The 24,229-nt window shown below is 50.7% G+C and overlaps 1 protein-coding gene across 6 annotated transcripts in view; it reads left to right on the forward strand.

Moving 5' to 3' along the window:
• The window catches only part of GRK5 (G protein-coupled receptor kinase 5), a 232,510-nt gene that overhangs the window by 155,667 nt on the left and 52,614 nt on the right, over window positions 1-24,229 (forward strand). For 5 of the 6 annotated variants that reach the window (XM_086377673.1, XM_086377672.1, XM_086377675.1 and 2 more), the window contains 2 exons: window positions 4,044-4,156; window positions 20,484-20,561. In XM_086377673.1, coding sequence (XP_086233799.1) covers window positions 20,538-20,561 — 24 coding nt within the window. In that variant the 5' untranslated portion in view covers window positions 4,044-4,156; window positions 20,484-20,537. Of the gene's footprint in view, window positions 1-4,043; window positions 4,157-18,771; window positions 18,794-20,483; window positions 20,562-24,229 lie in introns of those variants that run through there. The other variant, XM_086377674.1, reaches the window with a different exon arrangement.

Here is a 24,229-nt window from a genome sequence, read left to right on the forward strand (position 1 = left end):
TGGAGGGAAAGATCAATGAGTGATGTAGCCAAAAGCAGAATTTTCATATTCAGGAGAGCTGGTGTGTTTGTGTGTGTGCCTGCCTGTGTGCCCAGCATCCCCGGGCCTCCCAGTCTAAGAGAGAGATTCAGAGGCCAGAGAGATCCCTGCCCTTCTATGCTGGGAACTCCTCCCCACCAAACCCCCCTAGGACACCCTTGGGAGAAGGGCTGTGGGCATTTCTACAACATGCCCAGCTTCCACAGAAACTGACCAGGAAGGATCCACTCTGAAGATCTATCGATATCACAGAGCAACTTGTGCTTTAAACTGCAGTAGCCTCTGACTTTCCGGAAGTGACCTGCCCCTTGGACTTGCTCTTGACGCATTAAGAACTTTGATCCGCACCTCTTCCTGTCGCCTCGATCAACCCTCAGATTCCTATTCTTTGTTCTGTGGCCTCCTTCTCTGTCTCTAAAGGAACTGCAGACTTTGCCCTTCGATCTTCGTGGTGGTTGCACTTCCTCAGAGGACAGGTCCGTTTATCTTTATTTCAAGTTAAGGAAACATCCCAGTAGATGCTTGCTAATTCTCTTTCTTCCAGGCTCCCGGCACTTGGCTTTCTTGCTTGGGATCCTCTGTACAGCTGGGAGAGGCACAGTCAGAACTAAGGTGCTGACAGCTTGTGTTGGAATCACATGGTGTTTACTATGCTGTGAGTTTACAGCATCCTTGTTTCCATACTGACAGCACACGCCATATGGAGAGAGAAAACCCTGTCAGATGAACCCTTGAGGAATCGCAGTGTGGTGCATGAAATCTCATAATTGCTTTCAGAGATGGGGAGGGCCTCTCGCTCGAATCGCATCAGCGATGGGGGCGCTCCCTGCCATAATTGAATAAAATGGAGTTTGACATGAGGTAATTTACTTTGTTCTGTGTTGGTGCTGGGGAAGCTCAGCTCATCGGGCAAGGACGGGAAAGTTTGTTTTCTGTCCTTGTGGGATCAGGCTGAGAGGGAGGCAGTGAGAATGCAGGCTATGTCCACAGGGCACGGTGTTAACAGGTGCAGGCCCCAGACCAGTCACCCGCGGGGCGACCAGACTCCAACCCAGACTCCCTCCTGTCGCTGATGACGACCTGACATTTTATTACTGTCACTTGGGATCTTGTCTGCTCACCCAAACACACTCCACCTTTCCAACGGAATCCAAGATCCCTGAGGTCTGGGATCGTGTCCCATTCCCCCCATCCTTTACACTCACCGATCCTGCCACACACCGAGGTAGGTTAAATGTTGTTGGGGTGGCTATTCCCAAACCATCTGTGCATGGGAAGGTAGGCTGAGTGAGGCAACAATTCAAGGCTAGTTTCAGCCCCCAAACCACTTGAGGAGGGGCCCAGGGGGAGACTTGCAAGGTGTCTCATCTGTGTTCATCAGCGTATCTACTCAAGAGAGAATGGGAAGGTCGTGAGTGCCTTCTGAGTATGGTATACTGAGAACTGGTGAAGTGAAAGTGTCAGTCGTGTCCGACTCTTTGCAACCCCGTGGACTGTAGCCCACCAGGCTCCTCTCTCCGTGTAATTCTGCAGGCAAGGGTACTGGAGTAGGTCGCCATTTCCTTCTCCAGGGGATCTTCCTGACCCAGGGAGGGAACTTAGGTCTCCCGCATTGCAGGCAGATTCTTTACTGTCTGAGCCACCAGGGAAGCCCCAAGAGCCAGTGGATTCCTTCAGAAACAGTTCTTACCCTCAGGCAGTTTGCCCAGGAAAGGAGAAGTGGGTGATAAAGCTCGCCAGCCCTAGTCACTTGCTCTTTCGTTTACTGTTGTTTAGTCGCTATGTCGTGTCCGACTCTTTTGTGACCCCATGTACTATGTAGCTATCCAGGCTCCTCTGTTCAGGCGAGAATACTGGAATGGGTTGCCATTTCCTTCTCCAAGGGATCTTCCTGACCCAGGAGACAAAAACCTATCACCACTGGCTTAAGCGATAGGTGGATAAGGGTGCAGGTGGAGAGCAGGCCTCAGTCAGTTGCCTTTGGGGTCTCCCATGATATTTGCAGCTCCAGGCTTCTCTTTCTTACTCAACTCTTTCTCCTGGGTTGGCGTCACTCTCCGTGGGCTCTCACTGCCTGGTGGGAAAGGCAGTTGTATTGGCTCCTGACTGACTATTCATAAGACCTTGTCATCCCGGAGGGGTACATGTTTCTTTTCTGGAAGATCTAGCAAAATCCCTGGAAGGACTTCCAAGGCCCTGTCCCCTGAACCTATCAGTGTGTCCCTGATACAGGACTCAGATTGGCTGGGACAGAGTCATGTGCTCCTCCCTGAAACTCCCTGAAGTCATTCCCTTAGAACCATGGCATGGGCTGGAATTTTACAGACTCGGGGGAGGAGGTTCCACAAAGAAAGGGAGAATTCTTGCCTGGAGAATCCTGGGGACAGAGGAGCCTAGTGGGCTGCCGTCTATGGGGTCACACAGAGTTGGACACAACTGAAGCAACTTAGCAGCAGCAGCAGCAGCATGCTGGTCCTAGGAGGTAGGTGTGATTATCGTTCCCAGTTTACAGATGAGGAAACTGAGGGATAAAGTGTCAGGTCATCTGCCCCAGGGCACAGAGGCAGTGAATAGTGAGGCAGGGATTTGAACCTGGGTTTAGCTTCAGAGCCCTTGCTCACAGCCACCAATCTCCCTTCAAGTAATGGCTGTACCTCCTGTGGATAAACTCTTTGGGTATGAAAGTGAGTGGGCGTGATGGTTTTCTTCCCATCTTCTTGTGTTTCATATCACCAGGGAAACCCCCTCTAAAGGAACGGTTGTCCTGGTTCCTCCTCTGCACTTGGCAAGGATCTAGTCTTTCCTTTCTTCTGCATGGCTCTCCTGATGAGGTCTACTTCACCCTCTTCCTGGTTTCCCTACAGGGTCACCTGACTTTTCCTGGTGCAGCTGCAGAATCAAGGGGCTCATTTTCAGTGCTCTAGGGGATCCAAGGCAGGGTGTCTCAGCAAAACCTTGGAGCATCTTTCTGGCCAGAGAAAGCCTCTTGCGGAGTCGTTGCAGAAACAGCCAGAAGGGACCCTCCCATCTTCCCTCCAACGTGCATCTTCATTTTACAGAGGAAGACTAACGCCCAGCGGTGGTAGATGTGTTGCTTGCAGTCACACAGCAGGTCTCTGGCTAGAACCCTGGTCTCCAGGCCTCTGGCTTTGAGCCTTACACTGTCTTTATTCTTCAGAATTCTCTTGGCTACTCAATAGCTGAAGACTGGTTACTTCCTGTGCCTCTAGCTCCTTAGCTGGAAAATGCAGGGTTTTCACAATGTGAAGGACTCTAAGACTGGGCTTTGCTTCAGTTGGGCAAATATGAGTTTTTTTTTAACTGCGTTCATTAGAATGTTTTGAATTATAAGTCATTTTAAAAGTTTTTCAAATTGTCCTAAACAATGCTCATAAATAAGCTTTTCAGATGTGGTTTGGGCTGCAGGTTGCAGGCATAGTGTGATCCAGATTCATGACTTCACCAGAGCACCTACTCATAATTTTCCCAGCTCTGACCTCCTCTCCATGTGAATGTCGTCCTCACAGCAGCTTGTTGTGCAGTATCAAGATCTCTGCAGCAGACCCTGGCCTCACACCCATGTACCCCAGCACCAGAGGAAAAGAGGCTTAGCGTGCCCAGGCAACATCTGTGGCTCATGTGGGTTTTCGTGGCTTGGGTTGCATGCTTGGCACCCTTATCCAGTGACTGTAACCAAGGAATGTGACATGCTAATCAGCCAGCTAGGGATGCAGTCATAGTGCCAGGAACTGCTAGCATGTCCACACAGAATTCAGGGCATTAAATAGGGAGTGGACTGGAGAGTAGAGGCGAGGTATTAACTGGCCCCCTTTTCTACCCTGACCTTGACCCTCTGAGTCTGCAGAGCCTGGAGATGAGTAAGGGGTCCTGAGAGTTTGCCAGTCACCTTGCTGCATCCATCTGGGATGAGGATCCAGACGCGGGTTGATGGCTCTGCCTGGCCCTCTCTGGGTCTCACCGTATTCTTCTTTTCTTTTCTCCAGACCGAGATTACTGCAGTTTATGTGACAAACAGCCAGTCGGGAGGCTGCTTTTCCGGCAGTTCTGCGAAACCAGACCTGGGCTGGAGTCCTACATTCAGTTCCTGGACTCGGTGGTAAGTCCCTGCTCCTGAGCTGGGAGCTTCTGGTCCTCTGTGATCAGCGATGGTTTTTGTCCAGGGGAAGGATAAAGACTTGTGACTTAGATGGATGAAGAATAACCTTGTCGCCAAAGAAGCTGCCAGTGCAGACTTTGAGAATGCAGACTTGTCTCCAGGTCATCACCTGCTGTGTTTGTTTGTACACTTGTTTACCATCTGCTTCTTCACTAGAATGCAAGCTCCCTGGGGCCAGGACCCTGGGCTTGCAGTTCATGCCTGCCTGGCATTATGCCTGGCCCATGCAGCACTCAGTATTTGTGGGAGGAACATGTGTTGACTATTTCGAAGTGATCTGTCAGCTGCTGGCTGTGCTGTCTACTGGCATACCCAGACATGACTAACGCCATGGGGTCTTCCTTCAGATGTACTGGTTACTCATTTGTTCAACAGTTACATAGTTACAGACTACAGTTCAATAGTTACAGATAAATGCTGGATTAGCCATTAAAAAGAATGCAATAATGCCATTTGCTGCAACAGGGATGTTCCTAGAGATTATCATGCTAAGTGAAGAAAGTCAGAGAAAGACAAATACCATATAATACCAATTATATGTAGAATCTAAAAAAAATATATAGAATGAGCTTATTAACAAAACAAGTATACTCATGGACATAGAAAACAAACTTGGTGGTTATCAAGGGGGAAAGGCGGGGAAGGGATAAACTGGGAGTTTGGTATTAATAGATACATGCTACTGTATATGGTTTCTTCCCTGGTAGTTCAATCTGTAAAGAATCCACCTGCAATGCAGGAGATGGGGGCTCGATCCTTGGGTCGGGAAGACCCTCTGAAGAAGGAAATGTTGACCCACTCCAGCATTCTTGCCTGAAAAATCCCACGGACAGAGGAGCCTGGAGGACTATAGTCTATGGGGTCACAAACGGTCAGACACAACTTAGTGACTAAACCACCACCAGCATCTTTCCCCAGGTCCCCCGGACTACCAGCCCTGATGTGATCCCTGTTCCAGTGACCAGGGATTAACTGGGAATTCGGGATTATCAGATACATACTACCCTATATAAAACAGATAAACACAAAGACCTACTGTGTAGCACATATAACCTATAATTGGAAAGAATCTGAAAACAAAAATGTGTGTGAGTGTATATATAACGAAATCATTTCTCTTCACCGAAACATTGTAAATCGCCTATACTTCAATTAAAAAAAAAAAACTAAAAACATGTTGATTGATCTGCGTGAGCTTTTAGAACAGGACATATGAACATGCAGGAGTTCCTTGGCACGTGCTCAGGAGGTTAGGACACCTCACCCTGGGCCTAGGGAGTCTATCCAAGGAAAGTGGACAAGGAGTAGGGAGATGAAGGATGAATCACGGTCAGTCGTGAAAGGAATGGGGTCATCTGGGCCCCCCTTTCCAAGGCAGGGTGTGGAGATGCTGTTGTTACCTAGAGGCCCTAATGCTGTCATTGGCTGCAGCCATCCTGACCTCTGGCTTGGTTTGGGGGACAGCACGATGGGGCCCAAGTTTGTGTATCTGCTTTAGGGTCTCAGTGTGGATCTCTAGACCCACTGGCCAAACTGTCCACTGAACATCTCACTGACAGTCACATGGGCCCCTCAAAGTCAACACCTAAAACTAACTCAGCACCTTCCCCCAGGTCCCCCATACTACTAGCCCTGACACGTTCCCTGTTTCAGTGACCCCACCATCACCCGCATGTGAAATCTTTGCATTGTCCTGGACCCCGCCCTCTTATCATTCTTTACCAACCAGATCAAGGACCATGTGCCTGGTCCCTTGACCTCTCCCGGCCCAGCTCCCTTCCCTCCACAGCCTGTCCTGGTCTCCATGCCAGTGATTGCAATCGTTCCCAACCTCAACTGAGCAGTAGAAACACCTGGGGAGCCTTAAAAAAATAATCAGTGCCTGAGCTGAAGCCCAGACTCATTAATTTGAATCTCTGGGGATGGGGCCAAGTATTTTTCATAACTTTTTATTATGGAAAATTTCAAGCTATAAAAAGTAGAAGTCTACAGAATGGTATAATGAACCCCCATGCACCCTTCACCTGCTTCAATAGTTACAGACTCAAGGCCAATCTTGTTTCACCCACATCCTCCCCACACCCCCCACCCTGTGGCATTTTGCAGCTGATCTCATTTCTGTCATTTCATCCATGAACATGTCAGTATGTGTCACTAAATGATGAGGGCTCCTTAGCCAAAAAACCCACAGTACCATTAGCACAGCTAAAAAGTAATAATTCCTTACTATCATCAAATACTCCTCAGTGTTCAAATTTCTGATTTTCTCATGCTTTTTGCAAATGCATCTCTTCACAGTTTATAACCACATCCAAGGGCGTCCCGTGGTCTGAGTGTTGTGTTCTCACCCTCATGTGTCATTTGATAGGTTCCTCTGTATTTCTTGTAAGTTGCTCATTGACTTCAGAAATTTGTCAGATTCAATTTCACTCTGGCAGTGGTTGGGAGCTGACTTCATAAGTGGTTTCATGCTCTTCTGCTAGGGAGCTTATGATATCTGGTGTCTTTTTGAGATGGCAGTAGCCATTGATATTCAATATCCAAATCTATTGATTAATTAAGGGTTGTGACATAGCAACATTCTATCATTCCTTCTTCCTTTGCTTACTGAAAAATACTTCCTTTTCATTACTGTTTGGTTCAGTCAGTTCAGTTTAGTCGCTCAGTCGTGTCTGAGCAACTGAATGCAACTAATTGCAACCCCATGGACTGCAGCACGCCAGGCTTCCCTGTCCATCACCAACTCCCGGAGCTTACTCAAACTCATTCCATCGAGTCGGTGATGTCATCCAACCATCTCATCCTCTGTCGTCCCCTTCTCCTCCTGCCTTCAGTCTTTCCCAGCATCAGGATCTTTTCCAATGAGTTGGTTCTTCAGGTGGCCAAAGTATTGGAGCTTTAGCGTCCGCATCAGTCCTTCCATTGAATATTTGGGACTGATCTCCTTTAGGATGGACTGGTTGGATCTCCTTGCTGTCCAAGGGACCCTCAGAAGTCTTCTCCAACACCACAGTTCAAAAGCATCAATCCTTCAGTGCTCAGCTTTCTTTATAGTTCAACTCTCACATCCATACATGACTGCTGGAAAAACCATAGCTTTGACTAGACAGACCTTTGTTGGCAAAGTAATGTCTGCTTTTTAATATGCTGTCTAGGTTGGTCATAGCTTTTCTTCCAAGGAGCAAGCGTCTTTTAATTTCATGGCTGCAGTCACCATCTGCTGTGATTTTGGAGCCCAGAAAAATAAAGTCTCACTGTTTCCTCTGTTTTCCCATTTGTTTGCCATGAAATGATGGGACTGGGTGCCATGATCTTAGTTTTCTGAATGTTGAGTTTTAAGCCAATTTTTTGACTCTCCTCTTTTACTTTCATCAAGAGGCTCTTTAGTTCTTTGCTTTCTGCCATAAGGGTGGTCTCATCCGCGTATCTGAGGTTATTATATTTTTCCCGGAAATCTTGATTCCAGCTTGTGATTCATCTAGCCTGGCATTTCACGTGATGTACTCTGCATGTACATTAAAGAAGCAGGGTGACAATATACAACCTTGACGCACTCCTTTCCCAATTTGGAACCAGCCTGTTGTCCCATATCCAGTTCTAACTGTTGCTTCTTGACCTGCATACAGATTTCTCAGGAAGCAGGTCAGGTGGTCTGGTATTCCTCTCTCTACTGTTTGGTTACCTCATAGTAAAGTTCATATAGGGAGTGCTTGATTCTTTTCTTGTATTCGTGTGTTTTCAAAGTACCTAATTGGTTCACTGGCATCCTCCAACAGTAGTAATCAATTAGAGTTTTAATGCATGGACTTAAATGTGGGGCATTTTGATGCAGTGGTGCTCCATGGTTTCATTGTTGGCCTGTGGGAGCCCCTCAGGCTGGCTTCTGAGCCCTTGAGAGGACCCCAGTGGCTGCTGGTAGCCATCATGTCGTCTGATGTGATGTTCTGGGCTCCTCTTGTATGCTTCCTGCCCTACACCTAGAGTTTGTCATTTTTCCAAGGATCCTGGTTTCTTTTACTGGGAAATGGTACTCGGAGTCTACAGTTTGGCACTTAGGGGTGCTCATTATCTACCGTTGTTTGAATGGGCCGTTGTTTGTAGCAGACCCCTGGACTACAGCATACCAGTCTCCCCTGTCCTTCACTATCTCCCGGAGTTTGCATGTAGTTCATGGGGTTCTCCTGGCAAGAATACTGGAGTGGTTTGCCATTCACTCCTCCAGTGGACCATGTTTCATCAGAGCTCTACACTGTGACCCATCCATCTCAGGTGGCCCTTCGTGACATGGCTCATAGCTTCATTCAGTTACCCAAGCCCCTTTGCCACAACACGGCAGTGATCCATGAAGGAGGTAGTAGACAATGGTAATTTTCACATCTCCTAGGACAGTACTTGGGCTTCTCAGGTGGGCCTTGTGGTTAAGAACCCACCTGCCAAGCCAGGAGATGTAAGAGATGTGGATCCCTGGGTCAGGAAGATCCCCTGGAGGAGGGCGTGGCAACCCACTCCAGTATTCTTGCCTGGAGACTCCCATGAACAGAGGAGCCTGGCGGGTTACAGTCCATAGCGTCTCAAAGAGTCGAACACAACTGAAGCGACTTAGCACAGTGCAGCACAGCACTCTGTAAATGTTCAGGGTCGGGAAACGTTGACATCTAGGACAAATTACACATTTTGAGGCTGACTTACTAGACCTTCCACTAACAGGCCCCTGCCTTTCATGCATAGCTTTTCCTGGGTCTTTCTTGAGACCTGCATTCTGGCCCCAACCTGCTTCTGGTGGCTCTGACTTGCCAAGCTGGTTGAAGCATCTCAGCCCTGCCTTCCTCCCTCTCGCTACCTGAAAGGCCTCCCAGGACCTCTGCCTGGTGAATGCCAGCTCGTCCCCCCCTGTCCTCTGCTCTCAGAAACCTCCCCTGTCCACCTCCTCTCTTCCCGAGTGCCCTCTGCTGGAGGTGTTGCTTTGACACACATCTGAGCCTCATTAGAGCTCGGTGCTGGCAGAATAGTGCATCATGAGCGAGCTGGCTCCTGAGACAGACCACGGTGCCATGCTGGCACCCCCTCAGCTGCCAGGGAGACTGCGGGCAGGTGTCTGACCCCTTTGTGCCCCATCTTTTTATCTGTAAGAGGGGACATAGTTGTACCTGGTGGTGGCAGATGCGCTGAGGAGGGACTGAATGTGTTTGTACTGCTCAGGGCAGTGTGTGGCATGTCACAGGTGCCATGTATGTAGCGAGTCAGGCTTTATCTGTCTGCCTGCCTCCTCCACTAACTGGATAGCTCTCACCTCTGGGTGCTTATAGCGCTGCAACTGACAAGTAATTGATGCACAAGACCCACTGGGATCTGATGTCCGTGGCTGGAGTAGAGGGAGCAGGGGCAGAAGGGTCTAGGCGACGTGACAATCGTGCAAGCCCTTGTACCATTAGAGAACTTTGATGTGGGGGGTGGGCACTGGAACGTTTTTGAGCAGAACAGTGTCATGGTCTGATTTAGGTTTTTACTTTATTTTTTAATTTTTTGGCCACACCACGCAGCTTATGGGCTCTTAGTTCCCTGGCCAGGGATTGAACCCAGGACCTTGGAAGTGAGAGCATAGAATCCTAACTGCTGGACTGCCAGGGAATTCCCTGATTTTGGTTTTGAAAGTTTCCCTCTGGCTTCTGTGTCGGGAAGAGGCTACAGTGGGCCAGGGTCAGAGTGGGGAGCGCTGATGGGTGAGAGCTGGTGGTTGACACCCAGTCGGATTGGAGCATGTTCTGAACCAGAGTTAACAGTATTTTCTAATGCCCTGAGGGTGAGAGACAAGAGTTGGGGATGACTTCCAAGTGTTGACCTGAACCAGTGGAAAGATGGAGTGAGGGTAAGGCTGTGAGAGGCTTGTTTGGGGGAAGGTCAGGAGCTTCATCTGGGACACAGCTTCTGATGTCTACCAGACAGCCCAGCAGAGATGTGGGAGGGGTGGTGGGTGTTAAAGTCGAGTTTGTGAGAAAGGCCTGGGCTGGAAATAGCAAACTGGGAGTACCAGCCTATAGCTGGCACTTACAGCCACAGACTAGATGTGTTCACCAAGGAGATGAACGTGGATGGAGGAGCCGAGGACCAAAGTGTGAGCCTGGGACGAAGGCTCCTCCCCGTTTGGAAAAGATGAGGCATCAGCAGCTTTGGGATCTGTCTGGAGAGTTGATGAGGCAGAGCAGGGCAAGGCTAAACCCAGGAGCCAGTGGAATTTTCCAGCCACGTGTCTTGTTAGACTCTTACAGTCAGCTTGAGAAGAAGGGGGAAAAAATCCAATGGATGCCTATTTTCATTCTGGTCGTGCAGACGTTCTGTGTTGCTGGGCCTGTACCAAGAGCTCTCTTTTGGAAAGGAAATACGAGTCTGGCTCCCTGGGTGGATGCGACACATGCTCTTTACATACGCCTTAATGACACCACCACTCATCAGAGGCTCCTCCATCCCCTCGAATTTGTGTCTGCATCTCTGGGAATTAGCAGGACCTTTCATCGCCCATCCTGACGTCAAATGACCAGCCTTTGGCACACCTCTTTTACGCATGAAGACTTTATTGAGTTTTCCAGGGCTGGCGAAATGCTCATCTGAAATACCTTTTTTTTTCCTTCCATCCTGACTGGAACTCCGAGGAGGGAGGAGGTGGTGGTGTCATTAGGGGAGCACGCCCCTCCAGTGCTCCTGGCTCAGCCAGGGACATCCACACCGTTCCTCACATCTAGGCTGAATTTCTACCGAGTGGAGTTTGATGAAAAATAACCCGTCCTTGTCGGCTCTGACGTCGCCGCCCAGGAAAGACTGCTTGCTGCACAGTCCTAACGTCTGAGATTCTCAGGTTGAGCAGAAGACATGGGCTGTTTTAACATGGGGCCTGGGTGATCCGGGTCAGTGGAACTGTTTGTGCGTCATTCATCAGACACAAGAATGATTTGGCCCTTAGTCTTGGTTATTGAGCGGCTTCTGGGAGCCTGAGAAGGACTCCCCCATCGCCCTCCTGCAGAGAAATGGGTTCAGTGACCCAAGTACCCAAGTCAAGGCTTTGAGTAGATTTGGCTTCAAGACCAGTAGGGTCTTGCCATGGACCCCTTAGAGACTGACATACTTCTCTAAATTGTTTTCTCAGAGGCTTGATGGCATCCCATCCCATTTGAAACCTTCTAGTCTCCAAGCTTGGGTGGGACTTAAAGTTTTCAGGTCTCTGCTCTTTGGAGTTAGGGGAGGTTTGGCAGATACTCAACCATATTTGGGCTTCCCGGGTGGCACTAATGGTAAACAACCTGCCTGCCAATACAGGAGACATAAGAAACGCAGGTTCAATCCCTGGGTAGGGAAAATCCCCTGGAGGAGGGCATGGCAATCCACTCCAGTATTCTTGCCAGGAGAATTCCATGGACAGAGGAGCTTGGAGGGCTACAGTCCATGGGGTCACAAAGAGTCGGACACAAATGAAGCAGCTAAGCATGCATCCACAACCATACTCAACACACATTTATGAGATGTCTTCGATATATCACACTCTGTTCTAGCAGCTGAAGACTATGGAGTGAGCAGAAGGAAGTTCCTGCCCTTATGGAGCTAGCTTTCCAATTAAACAGAAGATTGAAAAAGCAACAAAGGGCATTTTTTAATGAACTACAAGTTCAAATACCTATCAAATATTCATTATCTGTTGCTGGGAAGAAATTATCTATAACTTAACAGCTTGAAATAACAACAAGCATTTATTATCTCATGGTTTCTCTGGGTCAAGGATGTGGGAATGGTTGACCAAGGTGCTACTGGCTCAAGGTCTCTTTAAAGGTTACATCAGGGTGTTGGCTAGGGCTGCAAGTTGTCTGAAGGCTTGATCTGTTTCTAGGCTTGTGCACGTGGGTGGCATGTTGGTGCTGGCTGTTGGCTGGAGGCCTCAGCTGTCTTCCATGTGAGCCTCTCCATGGACTGCTCGAGTGTCCTCATAAGAGCACTGGCTTTCCCTGGAGCGAGCATGGTAGACGCTGCAGTGTCTTCTCTTTTTCGTCTGTGCTGGGTCTTCGTTCCTGCACAAGGGCCTTCTCCAGCTGCGGCAAGAGGGGGTTACTCTTCATTGCAGTACACAGGCTTCGCATTGTGGAGGCTTCTCTTGTATTGGAGCCCAGGCTCTAGGCATGCAGGCTTCAGCAGTTGCAGCGCATAGGCTCGGTAGGTGCGGCTCACACGCTCTAGAGTGCAGGCTCAGTAGTTATGGCCCACGGGCATAGTTGGTCTGCAGTATGTGGGATCTTCCTGGACCAGGGATCAAACCCATGTCCCCTATACACTGTAAGCAGGAGTTCTGTAATGTCTTTTGTAAACTGGTCTCAGAGCTTCCATGTTGTCATATGTCTGGTATCTCAGTGGTTATACAGGTTGGCCCTATTCAGTTTGGAAAGAGCCTTCTCAAGAACACGAACAGCAAGAGGCAAAGATGATTAAAGTCTCCATCTTAGAGGCTGGCAACTACAAATATGAGGTTACAACAGATGGAATCTCACATCAGGAAATGCTGGAAGTCATTCCAAGATATTCATTAGCTCAAAACTATGGAAAATCACTTGACATTAATAGGCCATCTTATCCTGAAATTTTGTTGTAAAATGACTTAAATTCCTCACCAGGGGAACTAAGTATTCTGCTTCTCTTATTTTTGAATCATATCCAGTATTTGTTTTTGTCCTTCTATCACTGCTGTGATCTCCCAAGAGAGTGAGGGGGATGGTGGTAGTTATCCTTCAGACAGATGTAGAGACCCACAGAGCATTTGGTGAAGCTAGATCCTGGGAGCAGGGTCATCTTGAAAATGTACCACTTAAAAGAAAAAAACCGTAGTCAAATCTATGGTTTTTCCAGTAGTCATGTATGGTTGTGAGAGCTGGACCATAAAGAAGGCTGAGCATTGAAGAATTGATGCTTTCGAACTGTGGTGCTAGAGAAGACTCATGGGAGCCCTTGGACTGCAAGGAGATCAAGCCAGTCAATTCTAAAGGAAATCAATACTGAATATTCATTGGAGGGACTAATGCTGAAGCTGAAGCTCCAATACTTTGGCCACCTGACGCAAAGAGACTGCTCATTGGAAAAGACCCTGATGCTGGGAAAGATTGAAGGCAGGAGGAGAAGGGAATGACAGAGGATGAGTTGGTTGGATGGCATCACCAACTCAATGGATGTGAGTTTGAGCCAACTCGGGGAGGTGGTGAAGCACAGGAAAGCCGGGCGTGCTTCTGTTCATGCGACTTAGCCACTGAATAACAACAAACTGGGTTCATCTATTGGACATCTGTGGGATTGTCCTCTCTCCTTGGTGCCCCACCCATACTCCCAAAGAACACAGCTCTTCCAGAAGCTGCTCTGTTCTTAGTGATGTCACCTGAAGACCACAGTTGATGGGAACAGCCTGTGAGCCAGTGCAGGTCAGTGAGTCCTTTTCCTGGGGTTTATTGACTTGAAATAGAGGAAAACAACAGAATGGGAAAGACTAGAGATCTCTTCAAGAAAATTAGAGATACCAAGGGAACATTTCATGCAAAGATGGGCTCGATGAAGGACAGAAATGGTATGGACCTAACAGAAGCAGAAGATATTAAGAAGAGATGGCAAGAATACACAGAAGAACTGTACAAAAAAGATCTTCACGACCCAGACAATCACGATGGTGTGATCACTGACCTAGAGCCAGACATCCTGGAATGTGAAGTCAAGTGGGCCTTAGAAAGCATCACTACGAACAAAGCTAGTGGAGGTGATGGAATTCCAGTTGAGCTATTTCAAATCCTGAAAGATGATGCTGTGAAAGTGCTGCATTCAATATGCCAGCAAATTTGGAAAACTCAGCAGTGGCCACAGGACTGGAAAAGGTCAGTTTTCATTCCAATCCCAAAGAAAGGCAATGCCAAAGAATGCTCAAACTACAGCACAGTTGCACTCATCTCACACGCTAGTAAAGTAGTGCTCAAAATTCTCCAAGCCAGGCTTCAGCAATATGTGAACTGTGAACTTCCAGATATTCAAGCTGGTTTTAGAAAAGGCAGAGGAACAAGAGACCAAATTGCCAACATCTGCTGGATCATGAAAAAAGCAAGAGAGTTCCAGAAAAGCATCTATTTCTGCTTTATTGACTATGCCAAAGCCTTTGACTGGGTGGACCACAATAAACTGTGGAAAATTCTGAAAGAGATGGGAATCCCAGACCACCTGATCTGTCTCTTGAGAAATTTGTATGCAGGTCAGGAAGCAACAGTTAGAACTGGACATGGAACAACAGACTGGTTCCAAATAGGAAAAGGAGTACATCAAGGCTGTATATTGTCACCCTGCTTATTTAACTTCTATGCAGAGTACATCATGAGAAACGCTGGGCTGGAAGAAGCACAAGCTGGAATCAAGATTGCTGGGAGAAATATCAATAACCTCAGATATGCAGATGACACCACCCTATGGCAGAAAGTGAAGAGGAACTAAAAAGCCTCTTGATGAAGGTGAAAGAGGAGAGTGAAAAAGTTGGCTTAAAACTCAACATTCAGAAAACGAAGATCATGGCATCTGGTCCCATCACTTCATGGGAAATAGATGGGGAAACAGTGGAAACAGTGTCAGACTTTATTTTGGGGGACTCCAAAATCACTGCAGATGGTGCCTGCAGCCATGAAATTAAAAGACGCTTACTCCTTGGAAGGAAAGTTATGACCAACCTAGATAGCATATTCAACAGCAGAGACATTACTTTGCCAACAAAGGTCCGTCTAGTCAAGGCTATGGTTTTTCCAGTGGTCATGTATGGATGTGAGAGTTGGACTGTGAAGAAGGCTGAGCGCCAAAGAATTGATGCTTTTGAACTGTGGTGTTGGAGAAGACTCTTGAGAGTCCCTTGGACTGCAAGGAGATCTAACCAGTCCATCCTAAAGATCAGCCCTGGGTGTTCTTTGGAAGGAATGATGCTGAAGCTGAAACTCCAGTACTTTGGCCACCTCATGCGAAGAGTTGACTCACTGGAAAAGACTCTGATGCTGGGAGGAATTGGGGGCAGGGGCAAAAGGGGACGACAGAGGATAAGATGGCTGGATGGCATCACTGACTCAATGGACGTTGAGTCTGAGTGAACTCTGGGAGTTGGTGATGGACAGGGAGGCCTGGCGTGCTGCGATTCATGGGGTCGCAAAAAGTCGGACACGACTGAGCAACTGAACTGAACTGATTGACTTGAGGGGAATTCCTTCTCTGGTAGAGGAGGCTTAGAATAAAAAACCTGGGCACCATGTTTCCTGCCACTGGAGCAAGTCAGGCAGCACCGAGGGAGAATGAGGCCAACACACACAGAGACACACATACACACACACACAGATACACACACACACAGACACACACACACACAGATACACACACACACAGACACACACACACACAGACACACACACACATAGACACATGCAGACACAGACATACACACAGAGACACACAGACATACACAGAGACACACATGCACAGACACATACACACATGCATATACACACACAGACACAGACACACACACAGACACACACACAGACATATATACACACACAGACACACACACACATATAGACACATACACACAGACACATACACACACAGACACACACACACAAACAGCCACAAATACACACACAGACACACACGCTGTGAGCGTAGGTTCCAGAGGTGCTCACATACCTGGTTCTGTTGCTCTGGGCCAGGCTGCATTTCCATTTTCCCCACAAGTTGGTTGTTCACCCCATCCTCGGAGCTCAGGAACCCAGAGATTCTAGTTGTGCCTGAATCAGACTAGGTTGAGGTTCTTTTCACTTAGAATTGAAAGAGCAACAGGGAGAGCCCTTTGCATGATGGCCTTGAGAGCCCTGTGGGGAGTGAGGACAGGGGAAGAATGCCAGGGGCTGGGGGGCAGAGGAGGAGCGGTGAAGGGGTGGCAGAGAGCCGCTGAGAGCTGAGCTCCCGGGAGAATGACTGGTGGGCAGGAGGCGAGAGCACAGGCTCTCCGCTGTGGGACTCAGACACGTCAGCCAACCACCCCCCACCCCGTCCCACCCCCACCCCAAGAGAGGGTCAGAACCCTCTCTAACTTTTCTGAGTTCACCTCTGTCCAGATGTGTCGCTCAAGCTTGGTGGCTATGGTGCCGCCCCTCCTTGGGATCCCTCCTATCACCCTCTGTACCCCACGTGGCCAGGGGTCCGCTCCTCCTTCCCTTCTTTCTCTGAGCCCGCCCCATTGACCCTGGGCCAGGGAACCCCTTCCTGACCCAGGCCCGACAGGGCTCCTCACATGATAGCCAGAGATCTGAGAAGGCTCTGCCTGCCCAGGTGGACACAGGCTGTGAGGCTGACCAGGCCCATCTGACCCTGGGACCCTGGTGCAGGGACACCCCTGTTTGTAGAGCTTCTTCATTCTAGCTGGGCTGATGAAAAGTGGCAGGCGATGCCAGCCTTCTGAAGGATTTTTCAAGCATCAGTGAGGGACTTGGCCAGAGATGGATGGCTCGCTCACATGTGAATGAAGTAGGGTTTAATGAAGGGCGGTTGTCGGAGTCCTGGCCTAAGTACGCAGATACATCCGAGCCTTCGCCGCCTCCAGCTCTGCAGGGACAGGGGCCCATACGGGAAGGAGTGGGAGAAGGCAGCTGCAGGAGCCTGGGCGCCCGGCAGGGAGGGAACTGGCAGGGAGCTCCCCATCCTCACTCTCCTCTGTCCCAAAGCCGGGTGGGCAGTGACTCCAGAGGGGCAGATGGAAACCCCTGGCCCCCAGGGTTGGCACCGGCAATATGCCAAGGCCGGTGTGGGAGGAGCCGGGTGTTTCTCCAGAGAGGGCCACGGGGAGCAGCCTTGCCAGCTGGGCGCGTCACTTGTCCCTGCCGCGAAGACTCTGGAAAAGCTGACCACATCGGTAATTACAGAAGCCGGAGGTGGCGAGACCTCAAAGCTTCTCTGACTTCATCTTCCTGCCAGGGCAGGAGAAGGGTTCCCAAGAGGAGGGGGATGACATCTCGTGGAGAGGAATTCTGCTCAGACTCCTCTCTGTAAAAATCAGCGCCGGCTTCTGTGAGAACGTGGCAGGGCCCCTTGTACCGGTTTGCAATCTTCATGTTTTTTTAAAAACTCATCTGAGAGAAATGTGTTTAATAGAGGACATATTTTCATTAGCATTTTCTGAGATGGATGATGCAATTAGAGCCTGCCAAGAGAATGAAATATTGGCTTTATAAACTAGGATGTACACAGATGTTTATACCCTCTTGGCAGGCACAGATATATAAATAATTCTTTTTGCCTTGAACTCAATGTCGTATTTTGCGCTTTGTGTTACAGCATCTCCTCCCCAAAGCCCATTCCTGTGTTTGGCATAAATCACCGTGCGGAGAGAAGGCTCATTAAATGCCTCCCTCGGTTGGCACCGTGGATGTATCTGGGGAAGAGAAGTGTTCTCCGAGTGGATTGGCAAGGAGCTCTTTGGCGCTCTGGCCGTTAGGGCTGAGCCCAGGGCAGGAGAAAGTTTCAAGTGGGCAACACAGCAGGGAGGACCGTGTGTGTCCCCTCTGTTGGGGGCGGGAGTGGGGATAAGCCCACCCCTCTTGTTGGAGGGAACTCCTATGGATGGACGTCACAGGTCCTCTTGGCATGTCGTTTACCTCTCTGTTCACTGAAGTCACTGTCTGCCATTTCCAATTGTAAAATTCTAGGCTGTTGGCCCAACCCAACTTCTTTTAATTTATTTATTTTTAATTGGAGGGTATTGCCTTACAATGTTGTGTTGGTTTCTGCCGTAGCTCAGCACGCATCAGCCACAGGCATACATGTGTCGCCTCCCTCTGGAACCGCCCTCCCGCCTCCCACCCCATCCCACCTCTCTGAGGTCGTCACAGAGCACTGGCCAACCGAACTTCTTATTTGCTGCTTCTGTTTTCTGGCTGCAGCTGATTCCGGCAGCTTTTGCCCACCACCTGGGCAAGGGTGCTCCCGCAGGAGCGGATTCCCGGTGGTCCCCGCCTCCGGCCCATGTGATCGCCCTGAGCGCTGCCCGGCCGGGGTGTTTTTCTCCGTAGGTGGCCTCTCAGGACGGGTCCCCCAGGAGCCCCTCTCGGGGGTCACAGTGGAGACATGGCCTGTCACTCCAGGTGACTTAATCGGTGCGGAAAGCCCAGCTGGAAGCCTTCTGTTGGTTTTCTGCCTCCCAACACAAATGCTCTTCAGGTGGTGGTGACCTGACATGGACTCTCAAAGAAAGGCCTTTTGATCCCGGGCTGGGGAGGCCTGTCCCGGCGTGCTCCCGGCTGCCTCCCTGTGGAACCCTGGCGCCCAGCTGCCCGGCCGGGCCTCTGCTGGGAGGCAGCTGACCTGAAAGTGTTGTTATTTTTTTTAACGTGGGTTTTAGTACCCAGAGCAATAATATTTTCAGCTGGCTATTGAGGCTGATTAGTGAGCCTCAGACCTCCGTTTGGTTAAATAGAGCCGCCTTCGCAGAGGTATTTTGGGACGGTGCAAATCCAGGGTTCTGCATGGGATTGAGTTACCCCCCAAAAGGTAGGCGGCCATTTGCCTGTGGCCTGGGCCCTGCAAAGCAGTCTGGGTAAATTCCCACAGAGCCAGACCACCAGGCGGGGTTCCCAGGGCAGCTGGATACTGGGAGCATCTCTCTGCCCCCCATGGAAGATAGGTGGGCAGCTGTGTTCTAGAACCCTCTGCCACAGAGAGGTGTAGCTCCAGCCCAGGAGGGTCTTCCTGACTGGACTGGTGAGAAACCGGACTCTAGACACTGAGAGTCTGCTTTGAACTCGCCCGGGGGTGGGGGTGGGGGTGAGTACTGGGGTCTAACTCTACAGTGAGGTGGCCAGGAAAGGAGTTTCAGACCCTCTGTGCTGGTGTCACTTCCTGTCTCTTTGGAAATAGCTGCACTTTTGGATGGAGGCTGACAAATCCTTGGGTGGCAGATTTGGAACCAGTTATAAACAATTTGCAATTAGTTCCCTTGTTGAAATGAGAAAGGCAAGCTCACCAGGCTTTTCATTAAGTCGAGGCAGCCTTTTATCCTCTTGGCAAGTGGATCAAGTGCCTGTGAAGGAGCCTCACGTGGGGTCAGGGAGAATAAAATGGCCCGTCTTTCGAAGCCTCGCTTCTACAGAGCCTGGATCCCACTGGCATGGTCAGCGATCTGGGTCCTAAATTCCTTGGTGTTGTTGTGAAAGGGGTCCGGGCTTGGAGGTCCGTGTTCCAGCCCTGCTGCTTCCCCACCACTGACCCTGGGCAACTCTGCTAAACGCCCTGCTCTTTGTATGTGGGTGAAGGCATGTGATTGCAGCCTGCCTTCTGTGTCACTGTGAGCTCAGTCTCTTAGTTGTGTTCGACTCTTTGTGACCCTATGGACTGTAGCCCACCAGGCTCCTCTGTCCATGGAATTCTCCAGGCAAGAATACTGGAGTGGATTGCCATTCCCTTCTCCAGGGGATCTTCCTGACCCAGGGATCAAACCCATGTCTCCTGCATCAGCAGGCAGGTTCTGTACCATCGTATCACTACCTGGGCTTAAATACGGTTCATATAAGAATATCTGAAAAATCTCTGTGTGTTCCCTTTGTAAACTGAAAAACTGTCAAAGTTATAGCATGCATATTATTGTCTTCTCTTACAAGGTGTGGTAATTGCAATGGTGGTAAATAGAGCAGCCGTTAATTGAGTATTTATTATGTGCCCAGATTTGTCTTGTTTTCTCTGCACAATCGCCCTATACATAGGCGTTTTTCCCAGCTTCATTGTATGGCGGTTGAGGAAACTGTCCAAGGTCATGTAGCATGTAAGGTCTGAGTGACCTCAGGCAGCCTCTTGAGGGCCTTCCAGTTTGCCGGCTCTAGTTAATTTCCAGCAGCTTCTTTTGATTTTCCTAAGCTTGTGGTTCTCCCCACCAGCTGCCTGGATGCTTGACCCCATCACCAGAGGGTCTGACTCTGTGGGTGTGGGGCGGGGTCCGAGCACCAGCGTTGGCTCCCCAGTGACTAGTGTGCTGCCGCTGTTCTGAGCACGTGTCCACAGTGGAGCCGAGCCAGCTGGACTGGACACCAGGGCCCCTCCCTTCTCTGGGCCTCACTCCCTGTCCTGCCGAAGAAGGAGTTCGGTCACGTGACCTCCAGGGTGTCTTCTCCAGGGGCCTCTAAGGTTCTACAGTTTTAAGAAGCTCATGAGCAAATCTATTATTGTTCTTTTCCTTCTTCTCTTTTAGGCAGAATATGAAGTTACTCCAGATGAAAAACTGGGAGAAAAAGGGAAGGAAATTATGACCAAGTACCTCACCCCAAAGGTAAGAGGCTACCCAAACCCCACAGCAGGAGTGGGAGGCCTTATCCAGGAATATGGGCCCCCAGGTCTGTGCTAGGCCAGTGGGGAGCACCCAGCCAGGGATGCCATTGGTCTCCAGATTCAGAATTTTTATCCTCTTCAGAGGTACCCAAGCCTGGCAGGGCCAGCGCAGGTGGTCCAGGCCAGAGTAGGCCTGCAGTGGGGAGGCCTGCTTCTTGGGGGCCCAGTCCCCTCCAGGGGCACTCTTGCTGCCCTCTGCTCACGCCCAGGCGTTTATGGTGGGACAGGTGAAGGCTCAACCGAGGCAGGGGTCAGAGTACCCAGAAGAAAGGGCTGAGAGGCTGGTGTGACCAGGAAGGGCCCAAGAGTGCTTAGGAGGAGGGCCTGGCTGAAGCTGAGTGGGCAGAGGTAACACTGGCTGAACACAGCAGAGTGCTGAGTATTCTGAAGTGCTCTGGGGTAAGCTGGAGGGCGAGGGGCCACCCTGACCTCCCCTGGGGCATGGGGCCACACCCATGGCCTGTTCGCATTCATGGTGGTCCTGACGCTGGAGGCGGCGAATCAGGGCTGCCGCAGCCACTCAGGTTTTGACTTCCGGTCAGGAGACAGAGGTAGGACTGTGAACAGAAGGAATCCAGTTCACACAGCAGCTCCTCCTATGACAAGTGGGCCACTGAACACCTGCCCTCCCCTGCATCTACTGGTGAAGGCATTCACAAGGGGGTTAAACCCACAGTAGCTCCTTCTGAGTTGACAACCAGGCCTCCTCCCCTCCCTGCACTTATGGATTCTTCTGCACAGTTTTATACATTTTATCCACACAGCTTGGAAGTCCCTTGAGGAGGAGGATAAGCCCCACCTCGTTGTTCTCAAGGTGTCCCAGGGGTCCTTGGCAGTTCTGGTCCCACCTCAAGCCTCGCTGCCCCCGGTGATGTTAGACAGGTCCCAGGGGCCCATGCAGTGATGCGGGCCCCTCGGGCTGCACTGAGCCCTCGCCTGGAGCAGCTGTGCTGGCCTGCGGGCCACGGGCCCAGCCCCACCCCAAGGTTGGCCCCTGTGGCACTTCCTCCTGCTTCTGCTGAGCCAGCACCCCTGTTACTTCCCTCCGCTGTTTCTCTGCTTCTGCTTCCATCGTAATCCTACATGCCTCTTAATGGAATGGCAGGCCACCCCAGGGCCTTTGCACTTTTCAGAAGCAAGAGGATTCATGTTCATCAGCTCTTTCAGATGCTGGACAGGGCTGGCTCTCTCTGTACAAGGCGTGGCCCTGGGCACACCCAACTGCCTGCTCCATCTGCAGGGACAGACCTGAGGACCCAGCTCACTACACAAACTTCATCCAGACGCTTAGACAGCAGTACAGAGAGTGTCTGCACCCCATCTCACCAGTGACCCCTACCCCACCCCCAGTGACCCCCTGACCCTACCCCCACATCTGCTGGTCTGACTGGGATCTTTGCTGAAGATGAGGTGGTTCCTTGGCCGGCCTTCTGGCTCCTTCAGCTCATCCTAGGGCTACTGCAGGGGGTCACTTCCCTCTCTCCCCACTGGCCAGCCTTGACCAGAAGCCTCTGCTCTTGGACCCCGGTCTGGGCCCCCCAGACCTCGCTGCCCCTGCTGCACACTGCCTATGTCTCCTGGAGGGATGGGGCCCAGCCTCCCCCTCAGCTCAGAAGGTTTTACAAGTGCTCAGAGCTTGCCAACATTTTTTCCTTAAGTACTCCTCAATTTTAGAAATTTAAACCACACCATATGGTATGGCCCAGGGGCCTGGGGGAGGTGGCCCAAGTGGTCTGGGGGTTGACTGTTTTCCTATAATAAATTTTGCGCTGCCGGCCAGGTCCTTCCTGCAGTCACTCTCGCAGGAGCCTGTGTTCCTTCTCGGGGCTGCAGATGCCCCAGCAGCTGGGAGAGGAGCCATGTGGCTGAAGCCCCAGCTCTGAGGCCTCCGAATGACCCCCAGGACCCTTGTCCTCAAACACAGATAGTCTTTACCTCACAGTCCTCCTCAAGGTGCAGCTCATGTCTCGGCTCCAAGCAGCATTTTCTGAAGGGTAGACGGGGCTTTCCTGGTGGCTCAGCGGTAAAGAATCCTCCTGCCAATGCAGGAGACACACGACTGATTCCTGGGTTGGGAAGATGCCCTGGAGGACGGCATGGCAACCCACTGCAGGATTCTCATCTGGAGAATCCCATGGGCTGAGGAGCCTGACCGGCTACAGTCCATGGGGTCGCAGAGTTGGACGTGACTCAGCTACTAAACAATGATGGACACTGATCATTTGAGAGGATCTGTGAAAAAAAAACCGACCGTCACCGACCCAATGGACATGAGTTTGAGTAGGGAGGCCTGGCGTGCTGCAGTCCACGGGGTTGCAAAGAGTCAGAAACGACGGAGCGACTGAACTGAACTGTGAAAAAAACCCGTCTGTGGTCAGTTACTTGTGGACATGACTTTTCCCCGCATCTCTCCCTTGTAAAGATTTACCCGGTGTGTGAGCACATTAAAGGCTCTTGAGAGGTAAAGAAACCAGCTCAACCGATAACAAAGCATTTCCCAGACTTCCCCTCCCCCCCTCATAATTTCACATCCTGCTGAATACATCTGGGGCTGCAAAACGCCTCCAGGGGTCTTCAGGACCTGGCCTCCAGCTTTCGCTCCCAGAGCCCCCAGGCTGGGAGCTCCAGCCGCCACCTCCCAGTCCCATCTTTACATGCCCACCTGGTCACCTTTGTCCGAGCTGTTCCTGGCAAGGCCTCCGACCTGGAAGGTGCTCCGCCGACTCTTATCTTTCTCCTTCTGTGTCTGCCCCATCGCACAGAGCCTCCTCTGCCTCTGGTCAGAAGCCGTCGCTCCTACCTGCTGCTCTGTTGTGCTTCTGCAGGTCCCTGGGGTTGGTGCTTCCACAGCCCCAGAGGCTGGGTTCTGAGGAGCCCCCCTTACAGAGGGGGTGACAGCACATCACCAGACGGGCCGAATGCGGTCTGACAAGAGCAGTGGTGGACAGCGCACAGGGAAGTGAGGGAGGCCGGGGGGACGCTGTCCTGGGCCAGCCTGGGTGAGCCAGGAAGGTTTCTGAAAGTTGACGCAGCTGAACCAAAGTTTCACGTGGTGATGAGGAAGCCAGGTACAAATGGAAAGAAAGGAGTGGGGCCTTTCCTGTGCAAAGGTCCGGAGCAGGGGCTCTCACCTGGGGGCGTTTGGCAGAGTCTGGAGATCTTTTTGATTGACACGAATGGGGAATGTGCTCCTAGCGTCTAATATACACGGTTCAGAGATGCAGCTGAACGTCCTCCAATGCACAGGACGGCCCCCCACCTAAGAATTATCTGGGCCCGAAATGTCAGTAGCATTGAGGGTGAGAGGCCTTCGTGCGTAGAGGGGAATGGATGTGTGTTGGCAGGGAGGTCTGTCCCCAACCCCTAAGCTGAAAACGACTATTGGCAGGCTTATTTCTAGTAGGGGCACAGGGACCTTCTGGGAGGCAAGGCTTGGAAAACCATGGTGGGGCATTTGCACCATCCTAAGGGCAGTGGGGAGCCCCGAAGGCTCTGAAGGCCATGCGCAGCCCAGGTTGGTCTCTCTGGCCCTCGTGTAGCAGAGGAAGGGGAAGAAGAGGACTTAAGGCAGGAGGCCATCCTGGGAGCTGCTGCCATAGCTGTGGAAAT

This window comes from Bos grunniens, chromosome 26 (genome assembly GCF_055505025.1).
Source record: "Bos grunniens cultivar Pamir isolate PY7600 chromosome 26, Bosgru_T2T1.0, whole genome shotgun sequence".
NCBI classification, from domain to species: domain Eukaryota; kingdom Metazoa; phylum Chordata; class Mammalia; order Artiodactyla; family Bovidae; genus Bos; species Bos grunniens.